We start from the raw sequence: 15,047 nt of genomic DNA on the forward strand, positions 1-15,047 counted from the left end.
AACTCGATGGTCCTTGGGCTCGATGATCCTTGTGGGTCCCCTCCAACCGAGGTTATCGCATATTCTTTGGGAACAACAGATGTCAGTGATACGCACATGAGTCTAGCTAGCACTAGCACTGCTAGCACTGGTGCTTCTAAATCCAAAGTGCAAACATCTGTTACTGGAGCCAAGGGCACAGACGAGGGCCTCCTCCAGACCCATCTGTTCCGTCTGCGGGTATTAATGCCTGCTGCACAGGGGCTCGCAAAGGCGCTCCGAATGCACCCAGGGCACAGCCAGCTGGATCAGGCAGCTCCCACATCACCCCTTTTACTCGCAAGCCAAGCTTGACAGTACTGGGGGGCAATGGGGGGGAAGAACCTTGTAAAAGCTAAGCAGGAGAGTGCTGCTCCCACCTCGGGTGCTGCTGGGACAATTAAGCTGTGGGGCAATTAAGAAATTCCTTAGGCAGCGTGGGGCTGGAGGCAAAGGCATCAGTGGCAGTGCAGGGATGGCAGCTCCTCGTGGTACATATGTGGCTTTGGTTCCCAATGCTGTGTGCCTTACACCGCACCGAGCTTTCCTGTGGGGAAGGCAGAGGTCTGAGCATGCTCGCTGAAGAGAAAAGCAAGGCAGGTTTTACTTGGTACAAAATAAAGACAGACACACATACCAAAACCACTTTTACTGAGCACATGCTGTTTTTTGCAAACACTAGTATATTTGGCCAACTTGGAATGGCAACAGTGAAACAGAGCGCGCATCCCTTACACAGAGGTCAGTTCCCCTGCCTAAACTGGAGTGCTCATCCCAAAGCACTGACGTGACAGAAGATTTCACAGACATCTTTGAGAGCATTTTGAACTCAGGCAAAAGACCACCGCATTGCTTTCGAAAGAAAATGCACTCTGTGGACTGAACTTCCCAGAGAGAATTGAACCTTAAGCCCAACACGAAACATTTCAGCCTAGATACAGTTAAAGTTTGGCAAAGTTAGACGATTAGAAACGGGGAGAGAAATTTGGGAGCACCAGGGAAAGGTTTGATTCCCGTTTACCAACACCAAGAAATGGTGCCGTGGGTCAGCAGCAGAGCTTAACAGCTCAGTGCTGGAAGCTGTGATCTCCTGGTGCTAAAAGCCTGCAGAGGGTGTAAGCTCTTCAGAGCCAGCCAGCTTCCAGCCAGCCTGCTGTCCAGAGCCGAGACCGCTGGAGGTATGCCTCGACAGCCAGAAACGGGGCCTTTAGTCACAGAAAAGCACAACTTCAGTGCCTTTGGATTTAAAAATTCAAGTTGGATTAAAAGCCTGAGTTTGGATTTTAAAAAGTCTCTCTCCTATGGCCAGTGTGGCCTTGAAAATTTCTGCTAGTGCAAGACTTGCTATGATGATCTTGTTTTTGCCATATTCGTCTCCACGGTGGTAGGTGTCACGTCCAGTTAAATAGGGATGGCAAAATAAGTTAAGAGAGTCCCAGTGCCGGATGGATTGCAGGGTGATTCTCAGAAATCACAGGCACCATACTCGCTGTACCTGTACTCCAAATACCATCAGAGAGGTTGAGTGACAATTCTGCAGGCTGAAGAAAAGGACGGCACGTGCTGCCAGGCGTGCTAGCCCCTTGCTGTCCTCCGAGAGCTCAGCTCTCTGAGGTATTGCTTAATTGCGTTACCATAAGAAACCCCAAAGTTCTGCACTGATTTTTATAATCTTACTGAAATCTGTGATATTGATACCTGAAGAGAATTTAACATAGAAACTCGCAACTATTCTTGAAGCACAGGCAGAGTGAGCAGGGGGACAGGACAGAAATCACCGGAGCGATGCCGAAGCTGTTAAATAAGTAACTTCACTACCATTCTCCACGCCTGCTCTAACACTTCTCAGGGGAGCACCAGGAGAGCTTTGTGCTGCCAAAAAAGAAACTGAAAAAATAAACACCTCTGAGCAACGAAAACATTTCTGCTGTGTCTGAAGCGTGTGAGTACGTACCACGGGGATGTACAAGTGATGCTCTAAGACTACAAACAACGCAGGGGCTCGGTAGTTTTTGACTCCGGACCTCCAGCGTTTCTCTCAGGTGTGTCAGTACAGTTGTCACCCAGCTATTTAAACACAGGCACAATGTTGTGACAGAGCAATTAGCAATTCCAGCGTGGAAATGCTGCATTTAGAACACAGTACTTTACATACAATTACGGTGCTCAAGTTTCTACCTCCCTTAAGGCAAACGCATGACAACGTTTAAGTTAAGTAAAACCAGATGACAGAAATAAGTTGTGTAAGCGTTTGTCTGTTTTGTTTCCATTTCCCACCGTGGCTTAATATATTAATGTTGTTAATTCATTACAAGCAATGTAACACAAGCATACACTTTCCCCAAAAGTGTATGCCTAAACTACTCAAACTTGCCACTAGGCAACTGCTGCACAGTCCTGGATGCTCTTGCACATCCTGCTCTAAGATCCTGCTCTGTGCTACTCCATTTTTCCACTTCTTATATACCCTGTTGATCATTTTGCAGAGTCTTCTAATAAACTCTCATGCCCTGAATGCAAAACAGAAATTGCACTTGCTGTATTTTTATACACTTTGCAGAACAGAGCCCTTTTCACAGCACTCAAAAACCTACAGGAACAACGCTGGGTCTTAGGAGAACAGCTTGGGGTGAGAAAAAAATTGAATGAATCACTAACAAAAAGAAGAAACTGCATCAGGGAGCAACTTCCATTGAGAAAAATAAATCTGGATACAGAAAATGCATCTCTGTTAAGCATGGAAACTATTTCAGAAGACACTAAATTTTAGTTAGTGGATTTTTGCAGCTATAAGCACCTTTTGTCTTACCACGATGAACTGGTGAAGCTAAGTGTGCACTTCCAACAACCTCTCGTGAAAGACCATTACAACCCGCAGTGGCAAGAAGATACTCCTGGCCAAGGTGAAGCGAATGCTCGACAACCGTGCTGTACAACCCTGTGACTGCAACGTGCTGAAAAACAAATCGGCAAGCTATCCTGCATTTTGATCTCCCATCTGATGTAAGGAAATAAGTACCGTACTGTCTTTTGGCATGCGATTAAATCGTATTTTCTTCCCAAACCTGTCCATACAAGCCAGGCTGGGTGTTTTCCAAATTAGGCTACCCGACACAGGCTATCAAGGCATCAGGACAGGTATTGTTCATCTAAACAAATCCCACTGCTAAACAGCACCAGAACGCCCAGAGACAGATTCTGCTCTCACGCATACCTACAGCAGAACACAGAAACATCCCTTAGATAATACAAAGGTCATTTCAGTCCAAAATGAGCCCCTGCAATTTTTACCTCAAGCAGAAACCAAAGGATGCACAACTGTATGATGCATGCTACCATGAAATTAATTGATTTACTCAAAAACACTTTTATGCCTGCACTTTTCCTCAGACAATGACAGCACCAATGCTTCTACTGCTAATGTACCCTTGGGTGGGAAGGCTGAGGAAGGAAAAGAGCTAAAATAAATTAAGGTTCACCCTAACACACTGGCATGTTTTACAGCGCAATATGCAAAGCATGAACAACCACAGTGCAATGCGAATGTTTGTTGTAAGACAGCGTAACTCCTTTGAACTGCCTTTATTTCCAGCACTTTATATAAATATAGCTTTGTTCTTGAGCCTGGATTATCCTCAGTTTGAAGTTCGTGTTCTCACTTTGTGTTGGAGGACTGCATGTAAGCGTCCCCACAGCCTCGTATACTCCTGCAGTGCCACTGAGACGCTGTCAGATTGGAACGGACTCAAAAGCAGTCCGTAACGAGTTACAGGGCTGTGTCCTCACGTTACATTTAAACCTCTTATCCCCGCATTGAGAAACAGAATGAAGATGCTTCCATATACACACACACACGCACACCCTTCTCATACAAGCTCCACGAAGTCTGCAGAAAAATACCATTTGAAAATCCAAAATGAAACTTAGAGTGTTTTTTTTTTTTCTCTTTTTTCTTTTTTTTCCCCCTTAAATACAAACTTTTATTTGGGAGCTTCTTTTGCCAAGATGAATTTGCTCAGCCCTGTTAGGAAGCATTTGCTTTTGTCCAAGCACATGAGTTACCAGCTGAGAGGATGTTATTGTTCGGAAGGGATGTGAGCAGGGGAACCTGCGCACAGCACAATGTATCAGTCAGGAAGTTAGGGAAGAAAAGTGATTCTCTCATCCAGTTGAGGAAACAAAATGGAAGTATCAAGAGTTCACCTTCCAGCTACTGTTATCTCTACGGGTGTCTGCAAAAAACATGTTAGTCACCTGTATTGCACATGAATACCACCATGAAGCTACAGGAATGTACTAAAATAACCTACTTTACAAAAGGGTCACAGATTTCTTTAGAAAAGTTACTATTTCTGAAACAAATATCTCCAAAACACTTAAGCATCCGAACACCTTCCCCGCTCCTACAACCAAATACCCGAGAGCTCCAAGGGACAGAGGGGAACTGCAACTAGGAACGGGAAAGAGATGAAGCCACCCACACAGACAGAGCTCACACAGGCTACGAGCTCAGCAAGCACCAACACCAAGGCTTCCTCCCTCGGTGGGACATCCTCCCGTGGTGCGGGCAAGACTCTGGCAGTCAGACCGTGCATAAACACCATGAATTTCACAGAAGCCTCCTTTAAGTGTTTTAAGAGCAATACAGTGGAACACAACGTGTTTTCATGCTCTGGAAAGGGTGATCCTCTTACGTTAATAACTTTTGAGTCCTCCGATTCCTTACTGAGAGTTGTTGTCCGGGGGATTTTCAAAATTTAACTCAGCATTCTTGTTTTCTTTTTATACAACCCCCACTCTTGGCATGGGGTCGCAGTTTCACGTCTAGGGGGCCTCAGAGTCCGGCACTGTCCCCCAAGGGCATCTCTTACTGAACACCTCAAAAACGTGTCCCTTCCATCGTCACCTTGGCAGCCGCGCTCCCTGACCCCTGAGCACCCAGCGGGAGCTCAGACCTCCCTCCCTCCCTCCCTGTGCCAACGCCAAGGCCAATGCCAACATGTTCACCGATGCCAATGCCAACGTGTCCGTCAACGCCAAGGCAGAGGCCCACGAGGCCGCCACTCCCCTGTCTCAGCCCGGGCCCCGTGCTGCAGGGCATCCTGACGTTGGTCCCGGGGCTGCTACCGCCCGTCGTCGGCGCTGAGCGGGTAGGCCAGCAGGCTCATGGCCTCGCCGCACGCCGCCTCCACCTGCCGCACCTGCTGGCGGCTGAGGCGCTCCCGCCACGCGTGGACGGCCTCGCGGGCGTCGCGGGCGGAGATGAGGAAGGGCCGCTCGGAGGAGTACGCCTCGCCGCGGGTCATGTTGACCACGAAGGCCTCCATGGCGGGCGGCACGGGCAGTCCGGCGAAGCGCAGCAGGCGTCGCAGCTGGGCGCGGGGCTCCCGCACCAGGTCCTCGTAGCGCAGCTGCGTGTAGCGGCGACGCAGCCCGGACGGGGCGCGTCGTGCCAGCAGCAGGTCGCGCAGCCAGGCCTGGCAGATGACCTCCAGCGCTCCGCCGAGGAAGAACTCGGCGCGGTGCTGCGGCGGCGGCGCCCGACCTGCGCCCAGCAGCCCGGGGGCCAGCGGGCCGGGGGGTCCCCTCGGTCGAGGCGGCCCTCGGGGCTCGGCGCGGTGCCGGCTGCGCAGCACCTGGATGCTCTCCCGCAGCAGCGCCTGCTTGGCCTTCAGGCGGGAGTTGTGGACGGCGCGGGGGTCTCGGAAGAGCTGCACCACGCGCAGGTTGAGGCCGGGCTCCCTGAGCAGCGGCAGCAGGGCGCCCAGCTCCAGCAGCCGCACGTCCTTGATGACCACCACCGGGTACTTGCGGCACTCGGCCTCCAGCTCCCGCAGCGCCCGCGGCGGGCAGCGCTGCTCGCAGGCGGCGCCGTCGATCAGGCCGACCTCCCTGCGCGGCCGCGGGGCGGCGGGGCAGAGGGGCGCCGAGCAGATCACCTTGTTGGTCCGCCAGCCGAAGATGCCGGCCGTGGTCAGGTTGGGGGAGCCGGGGGCCAGCGGGTCGCGGGGGCCGGCCGGGGCGGCGTAGAGGCGCAGCACGGAGAAGTCGCAGCGGAAGAGGGAGCGCAGCATGTCGCGCAGGGCGCCCTGCAGGCTGAGCGCGTCGCCGGGGTACAGCGCCTGCCACAGGTGCCACATGGGCTCGTAGAGGTAGAAGACGTCGGGGTGCTGGTTGAACAGCTCCCCCACGAAGGACGAGCCCGTGCGCCAGGTGGCGTGCAGGTAGATGTGCCGCTTGCCCGCCGCCGCCCCGGTGCCGTTCCCCGCCGCCCCTCCGTCCTCCCCCTCCTCCTCCTCCTCGTCCTCCTCGTCGCCCGTCGGCGCCGGGCGCTGCTCCCAGCCCCACTCGCTCAGCGCCTCCTCCAGGCTGGGGCAGCGCCGCAGCAGCGGCTCCTCGTCCGCCCGCGCCCGCCTGGCCCCGTAGTCCAGCGCGTAGGGCACCAGCAGCAGCAGCAGCAGCGTGTACAGCCCAAGCGCCACGGCCAAGCGCCGCGGCTCCCCCCGCCAGCACCAGCACCACCGCCGCCGCCGGCCCTTCATGGCGGGGGGCGGCCCCGGCCCGGCCCGGCCCGGCCCGGCCCGGCTCGGCTCGGCTCGGCTCGGCGGAGCTCGGCGGGGAAGGCGGCGAAGTTAGCGGCGGGGGTGTGGGCTCCGGGCGGCCCTCCCCGCCGGGAGCACGCCCACGGGCACCGCCACCGCCTCCTCCTCCTCCTCCTCCTCCTCCTCCTCCTCCTCCTCTCCTCCTCCTCCTCCTCTCGGAAGCGGCCGCACCTGCCCCACCGCAGGGCCGGGGGCTCGGCCGGGCTCCGGAGGAGCGGTGCCGGGTCCCGACGTCTCCGGGCTCTGCGGGGAATGAAGGCGGCGAGGCGATGAAAGCTGTGAGGCGAGGTGCGGGTGTGTTTTCAGGCGCGTTAGAGGCTGCGGTGGGTTTGAGGCGTGCTGCAGGAGGGGAGCTGAGGGGGCTCTCCCGCGAGGGTTGGGGTTTTGGGGCCGGAGGTGGGCATCCCACTCGTGAGGCGGTTCTTGCAGCCCTCACGCCCAGGAGGAACAGCTACGCACCTGATTCACTTCTGGCAGCCACTCTCCTTGCTTATAAAGGGAGCGTTAACGTTACCGACCCAGACTTAGGCATCCACTTTTTTAGGCTTCCCAGAATAGTTTAAATAAATCTCTTCGTTTGAGCTGGACAGCCAACAGGAGGTCGGCCTCAGGTGCTTAAATACAAGCACACAGCCTCAATATCCAGCACAGCCCCTGCGTGCCCTGGGGAGATGCTCACGGGACGAACAAGGTGGGTCACGATCCCCTGTGCACCTGACAGAGAGGTGATGTCCCTGTCCTGCTGGCTGTGCAGCAGGGGCTGCTGACCATCCTAACCTCGAGGCAGTGTAGAAATCAATAACTAAGCACAACACTCAGAGAGAAACTCAGCCAGGATGACATGGTTCTCACCCGCAGCGTGTGATGTTTTCACCTCCAGAGCAGTCTGTGTGGTGTGTACTCACCTGTGGTGAGGCACGTGCCATAACCTTCATCAACAATACCACACATAACAGCACACAGAAATGACCCCCTAGTTATATAGGTTCTAAAAATGCTCCTTCTATAGTGTAAGTATTATAGTTACAGGATCTGCAACTGCTGTGCATTTTTCTGCCTGAATGAGTAGACAGTAAGCAATAACCTGATTTCAGATTGATTTGGTAACATAAGAGAAACACAGAGCGACGGGAGAGAAAAAGAGCGTTCCTATTCTGTCCAGGTGGTGAGCCAGCAGCCTGCCTGCTAACACTTTCTTTGACCTCTCTTAAGTACGTGTTAAAGACTTGGCTTCCTGCAGTTTATGGCGTGCTGAGTGAGGAGACGAAGCCAAACAAGACTCCTGGACTCCTGAGCAGAAGAATGTAAAAATGATGGCATCTGAAAGGATCTCCTGTCCCAACATACGTTTCCCTGTTTACAGTCATTGTGGCTTTGGGCATTTTAAACAGTCAGATAAATCAGCCTGAGCTTCAGCTCCAACTTTGTTAAGGCCAGGATTTCATCTAGACCCTCACGCAACTAAAGGGGGAGGACAGAACAAAAACATGCTTGCCAAAAATGGGTCATGGGCTTGCCAAAATAACTTGACCTATACAAAGGAGATGCTTATCTAGTATTTCAAGGAGGTATCTCCAGCATGGTTTACATCATGCATGATAATAATTTTGGAGGATTTACCAACTTGTGCTTACCAGGACGGGATCCTGAGAAGTACACGAGTGTGGTTATATGTGAGCTACCAGGATTTTCCCTTTGTATGACATTTCACAGGGTAAGACAAATGAGAAACCAATGGAATAAAAATACGCATGCATTACGCTGTTTTTTTTTTTTTCAGACAATGGGGCTACAAACTTCTATGGCTACTGTTCTGGAAAAGGCAGAAGACGCAAATCACTTTACCACAGGCTATGTTTTTACGAATATAAAGACATAGGAAGTTCTTGAAAGATTATCAAACCAAAAAAGAATCGCAGTAAATGTTTCGTTCTGCGCCTTCGCAGCGAGGCTCCTGTGCTGAAGTGGGATTAGCCTGTAAATAGTTGCTTTGGTTCTTTTGGGGTTGTTTTTTTTATGTTTATTTGGTTTTGTTTTTTGTTTTTGGAGTGGGGAGAGAGCACAAATCCCAACAAAGCTTGTATTGATGCTGCCTCTGATCGGGCGCTTTCACAAACCTGAAATCACCTCTTTCCAGCCTTGTGATGGGTCATGAGAAGCATCAGATCTGAACACTCAGGAGCTGATTGCAGGTCCTAAAATAACTGGGAGATCAGCCATGGCTTGTCTTGGTTTCCAGTTCGATATGACTCTGTCCTGTCTTTGACACTAACAGTAGCAATAAGGGGGGCGATTTCCCCCATTTAGGCTTTTCTGTGAATCATAAAGTCACTGTTTAAATAGACAGATGATCTTCATTTCCTTCCAAGAAGAGCATGATAATTCAGTGCGGGAGAGAGGCAGGCAGATAGATTCTTTGTTCATATGCGAAGCAGCCTGGCTGTTTGGCATCTAGCTTCTGCCATTTCTTGGTGATAATTCTGTGCTTTATACTATTTTATAAAGAAAAAAAAGTATGTACATTTAGCATGTTCGGCATAATTTAGTGTAGCAGTGTTTCCATTCTAGTTTCCAAGTTTGTCACTGAAAGCACTGGCTGCTTTCAATCTAACACAGCACTGGCTTCCTGTGTGTTATCTCTTTTAGCTTAATTTTTGCTCTTCCGTCTCCCACAGCTCTGTGACTGACAAGAAAGCCAGTAGATGTTGGAATGCCGTGCTTCAGCCCCGAAAAATTTCTATCAGAGGTTTTAAAATAGAAATAGTTGCCTCTCTCTCTGTTCATCTTTCAGATCATGCGTGCTCTTGTCATTTTCAAAGAGCACTTTGATTAAAAATAACTTGATTAGCTGATAAAATTAAATACACTTTGCAAGAAGAGCATTAGCCTCAAACATCCTGGCTGTTAATGAGCACTGCGCTTGCACGTATTGTCACTTACAGACTTCAGCCAAAAGGAAGTCCGTGGTTAATGACAGCTTCAGAAGCCTAAAGAAGCTGGCAAGCTGGGACAGCAGTTTTCTCTATTTCTTTTTGCCTTTTTTGAAGGCTCTTTGTCATCAGGTGTTTCAACGTGTACAGTACCACATGCCTCGCCTATGGTCCTCATAGCTCGTGGTTAAGAAGGAGCATTTCTGAGAGTAGCGGGATGGCTGGTGGCAAAAGGAGCCTGACGGGTTGCCTCTGCCTGCGCAGGAGGGCTCGCAGCAGTGGAATTTCCCCCAAAGAGGAACAGAGAGGAAGAGCCTCTAGAAGGTCAGCAATATCGCAGGAGTTTTGAGGGACTCGGTGGAGATCTAGAGGAGATGATGGAAGTGGAGGTCAGACAAAAGGAGCAGCAGAAAGGCGAGGAGACTTTAGCCAAGGGGCTGGGGAGCAGCCTGCATAGAAGGGGGAAGCTACGAGACCCCAGAGGTGGCTGCAGAGGTTGGTGCTCCAAGTCAGGGGACCAGCAGCCTGCGTGGAGAAGGGTGGCAGGGGTGCCCTACTCCCTTCTCTCTTCCAAATTTCTCCAGTTAGTACCAGCTGAGAACTGGCAAAGTCATAAATGCTGCTCAGTGCCACCCAGCAAGATGCCAGGCACAGCACGTGAGCTGGGGAAGTGCCTGCAGCCTGCAGCCTGCTTTTGGGCTAAGGGATGCTTAATAGCATGGTTCAGCAAAAACAAACCAGCCTTCGGCCTGACAGGCACCCAGCAAGGCTGAAAGAACCATAGTCATTCCATTTCCACTTCCAGATTTTAAAGATTAACCTATTATTAATACAGTACACTGTAAGTGTCAGAGTGGGGATTTCCTGTGGACTTAGCTTGCCTTTCTGGTTTTCCATAGCACAGCTTTACCAAGAATGGGAGATAAGGGTTTTGAAATGTCAAAATAAAAAAGCTTTTTTTAAAAAAAAAATCATATCATGGTCCATTTCATGTAATCGGTGATTTTCTGAGCTCCTCTAACTTCCTCTAAGAAAGGAAGATAATGTCCTCATTGAAAGTAATAGAAGATGCTACTCTGGAAATTCAGATCAATCAGTGAAGTAGCGATGAAAGGAGAAAACATACATTCCACACTAAAACTCAATGTTAATGTAACCTGAGTATTTCCAAGCTATGCCAAGGGTGACTCTATTTTGAAGTATTTAAGGCTTCTCACTGCAGAGTATGCTCTATTATCCCCTTAACAGTGACGGAGTAAGCAATAGGCTTGTGATGCACGAATAGCCAGCACCTCCTGAAAGCCTCCCCGAGCCTGACAATTCACAGTAGCTGCTGAACAAGGATTATTCCAACAGGAATGTGTTCACTCTCCCAGTTTCAAGTTCAAGAAGTGCCTCAGCACTAAGACGGGTGTGATATAACAGTTTTTAATGGCAGAAACCACGAATCTTTTTTCTGTTTTCTCTCATTGCCGCAGACATGCTGTTGCAGGATTAAAGATGCTGATTAAGAATAACAGCAAGCTTTCGCAACTCAACAAGTTAAGCCATTGTGTCTGTATAATTAGGGAACTAAATCTTTTGCAGTTCAGTCAAGCAAAGAAATTAACTAGAAAATTTGAAACCTATTTTTAACAGGGGATTTTTTTTTTTTTCAAAAATCCCTCTGACAGCCATTGCCACAAACTACGTGCAGGTCTCCTGTGCCTTCATAACTCAACACTTGCATGCACAGAATATAATCTTTGGGCTGAGAAGCTGTCTGCGTTTTTAGTCATTTTAGTCTTACATGCAAATTCGTACTTGCATGTGTAAATGAAAATGCTGAGGACTCAATCACCACACCTGCTGTATATATTTGTCCCTACGGCTTTCTAAAGATTACTTTGTAAATTCGTAATTTCTGATGTGAATAATTTCCAGGAGACATTACTATCCATTATGGGAGAAAGACAAATGCTGTAATGTATAATTCACTTGAAATCTATTCCTGTATATTCTTGTGCCAGAGGATCTAACTTTTATGAGGAAAATGTTAACAGGCAAAAGGTGGTGATTCTGGGAAACTCCTTGGTTGCTGTGACCTGTGGAGACTAGTCCAGTTTCCTGGCTGTCATTACTGGCTGTTCCTGAGGAAGTCTCTCCTGGTTTTGTTGTGTTGATTGGGGTTTCCCAATTTGAAGGGCAGTCAGCAGTCTGTATTTTTTTTTCCAGCTGCCTAATGAATGCAACATTTAAAACTCGCTGTTATTCCTTTGGGTCTTCACTGCAAGCTGTACAAAATTTGGGCATCATAGCATAACTATGCTATGCTAGACCTCACACACATACAGATGCGTGCAGACTCACATATGTCTGAGAATCGCTGCAACAAACAATTGCATTAACATGCACATCAGCTGTCACGAATATTTTGCTCCTGCATCACGCTCAGTCTCACACATTTGTAGTTCTCAGAGGTAAGAGGTATTGTTTTGTGAAACTGCAGAATGAGGACAGGATACAGCTGTCTCACAGCCTCAGGACAGGCATCTGGTAACTGCACACTGCGTTGTCAGGACTGAGCTCAGGTGGGAGTAAGGAGTAAAGGATGCCTTAGGTATCAGCACCCTGGCAGAAAAAAAAAAAAGAAAAGTAATGGGGACAAGTGGGTGAACATAAGAAAACCACACGGTAAAAGGTCATTACAGGATATGGTAGCTGCTTTACAAATGAGAGATAACTAATGTTCTAACTGAACAACAACAAAAATTACATGCAGTTGCAGAGCTTCTGTGGAAATTAACTTGAACCATTCAGCTCAGGCAGAAAGTGATAAATTCAGCCTGAAAGCTTCAAGCTGGTCTCAGCATAGTTTCTGCAATGTTCCTTTTGTTCTTTGCCCAGGAGAAATTCCTGCCCGTTCTGCCTGTCGCCTTTGGGTGATATATACTATTCTCTGCCCAGGCAGGCTTCCTGCATCATGTATTAGCTGCTGGGCTTGGGTGTATGGAGAGGAGCACGTAGGTATTACTGGCAGTAGGACTGAATGGGTCAAATAGGCTGCTCCATCTTGCTGTCCATGACATTCATCAGCTGAGCAGATATTAAAGTTCCCCATACTTCTGCTTTGCATGCAAGAAATTTTCTCCTAGTCTTTGCTGCATTTTTGTTAGTTTTGTTTTTATCCTGCCTTCAGTGTCTTCAGTCCTCTTGCCTACAGGGGTTTTCTTGATCCTGCTGCTGGACGGCCCAGCCACCCAGCCTCCAAGGAAGAGCACTGTCCCACCTGCTACCAAGGCAGGGAGCTACCGTGGGCTTCTCACATTTGTTTTGATACTGGGGTGAAGTGGAAGGAAGCCCCTGTTTTACATCTTGTTTTGACAAATTGCCATATTTTGTGGTTTTAATGTTCTTTTTCTTTTTTGGTGTGTGTGCGATTTCCCCTTCAACCTGCTGTTAAGACACACCTCCTGAAAATACTGTAAGACTACTGGTAAAACAGAAAGTTTTACAATTTTTTCAAATATTTTAAGTCTTTGAAATTGTTGCCACAGCTACCTCCATCTGAGTTGTGACCTGTTTTTCAAGCAGGATGCCTTCGATCCTGACCTTCCCCGCAGATGGCCCAGGCCTAGGCCGAAGTGGGGTCCTGGGCCCTGGGCAGGGTGCGGGGAGCCCTGAGGGGCTGGGCAGGGACAGTGAGATATGTGGGTGCCCTCAGGGGCCTGGCACCTGGTAACTGATGTTTTTCTGTGCTCTTGGCTTTCATTTCTGTCAAAAGTCACTGTGAGGGATGTGCAGGATAGCCACCTACATCGGGGCTGACTCACTGCTACAAGGCCCAGGCTCTCCCGCCTGTACTCGCTAAAAGAATAGAAACACATTAGTGGGTTTTGTCTTGTAAGGGCTAATGTACAATAGGTGTATATATTCTCCTCATCGCCCCAAAGTAAGCATAACACCAGCATCACAAGGATGTATCTCCTCCGCTTGGTCTCCTTGATAGACCAACAGCTGCTTTGCAGGAGGGAGGTGGCCTCTTGGGTACTGGGACTGACTCAAGTAACTTCTCTGCCACAAAAAGTTGTACCTGCCTCTAAACCAAGCAACTCTAGATAGCTAAACAGCCTCTTTACACTTCAGTTATTTTGGGGTTTTATCTACTTTGTCATGGTGAAAAGGCTTCTGAATAGATTTTACTCAAACTCACAGTTGGTGACTTGAAATAAAGGAGTTTCTTAGCTATGGTATCACCTCACCTCTTGAGCAACCCAGCCATAGCAGACTTTTGCTTGATGAGCACTGAGGACCTCATTTGAGGCTCTGGTTGGAGCCATCTTCTGAGGGACACCTCCTGAATACACAGAGCAGGGCAGGAGAACATGGGTGCCTTCCACCTGTCTAGGTCCCTGGCATCTTACTGATGGTCATCAAGGGTATCAGTCTGTCCAATCATGCCCAGTGCTTTGGGAAACTTTAACCTCTGTTCCCTTATTCTTGATCTATTTTGTTTGTTGCTCTTATGACTCTTTTTTCTCTAATTCACAGCTTCAACTCTCTCCATCCACAAGTACCTTGGTTTTGATGTATCTCACCTTATGGAACTGACAAAAAGGCTTTGTATAATGATAATATAAATGTATAATGATAATCTAAATCAATACTTTTCCGTACTTTGGTTTTACTGACTTCAAGGGTCCAGATGATGCCTAGGGGTTGCTCAGGGATTGCTCAGTGCCATCCCTCTTCCCCTGGGGAAGTCTGGCAGTTACCCTGCAAGGAAGTCAAATGTGTCAGTCTGCTTAAATATTTTGTCTGGGATCTAAGATGTCTTGTGTCTATTTACTTGGTTAACTTATCATTATCCTGCGGGAGACTTGAAAAAATGGTGTATCTCTTTAAACAGCTCCTGTAAAAACAATTGAAGTAATTAAAATTATCTGTGTTTGTGTTGCGAGACCTGTTTTCCTTCCCTACATGACCCAAATTAAAGTTCCCTGTGATCTGAGTACCACCCTTGGATTTTGCAGGACTCAGTTTTACTGCCTTCACCACAATCCCTTCTGCTCCATGACATGCTCAAGCAGAAAGCATTTAACATCTTCCCTGATTTAATTAGCGATGCCTCCAACTGACTCATGATGAAAGTAATACTAGCATCAACACCAAACTACGTGGCTTTGCTAAATGCTCTCTGTCTCAATTTGTGCTGCCAGAAGACAGTCAAGAAAATCAAAGCAATTTGATAGTAAATTATAGTGATACGTCTCAAATGTTCAAGTGATGGACGTTAGTCAGTCATCAGTACCTTCATCATTGATCAGTATGTAAGTAGTCAGCCTCTCAGCTTTAAAAATACACAAGTTTTCACTGCAATCCAAAACATCTTATACGGTACTTGCAGGAAGTGAGAGGTGTGAAAGGATTTTAAAATTTAAAACAAATTGATCCCTTTCAATTTGGAAAAAAATAGACCAAATGAAACAGCACATGGCTAATATTTAAATCCCAATTA

General features: G+C 48.6%; 1 protein-coding gene and 1 long non-coding RNA gene across 2 annotated transcripts; one reads left to right on the forward strand and one right to left on the reverse strand.

Annotated features, from left to right (window-relative positions):
* Positions 1-5,141: 5,141 nt before the first annotated feature.
* CHST7 (carbohydrate sulfotransferase 7) lies at positions 5,142-6,560 on the reverse strand. Its single transcript, XM_035558168.1, has one exon. It carries the CDS (start codon positions 6,558-6,560, stop codon positions 5,142-5,144), a length of 1,419 nt encoding a protein of 472 aa, XP_035414061.1.
* A 216-nt stretch (positions 6,561-6,776) lies between these two features.
* On the forward strand, positions 6,777-14,489 carry LOC118253628 (uncharacterized). Its single transcript, XR_004780477.1, has 2 exons — positions 6,777-6,908; positions 8,401-14,489. It is a non-coding gene; the product is annotated as an uncharacterized LOC118253628 (long non-coding RNA).
* Positions 14,490-15,047: the final 558 nt, after the last annotated feature.

Source organism: Cygnus atratus, chromosome 1 (assembly GCF_013377495.2).
Source record: "Cygnus atratus isolate AKBS03 ecotype Queensland, Australia chromosome 1, CAtr_DNAZoo_HiC_assembly, whole genome shotgun sequence".
In the NCBI taxonomy this organism is placed as follows: domain Eukaryota; kingdom Metazoa; phylum Chordata; class Aves; order Anseriformes; family Anatidae; genus Cygnus; species Cygnus atratus.

Bases quoted from the DNA above. Each gene is read 5' to 3' on its own strand.
- CHST7 (XM_035558168.1), bottom strand. From the start codon at position 6,560: ATGAAGGGCCGGCGGCGGCGGTGGTGCTGGTGCTGGCGGGGGGAGCCG.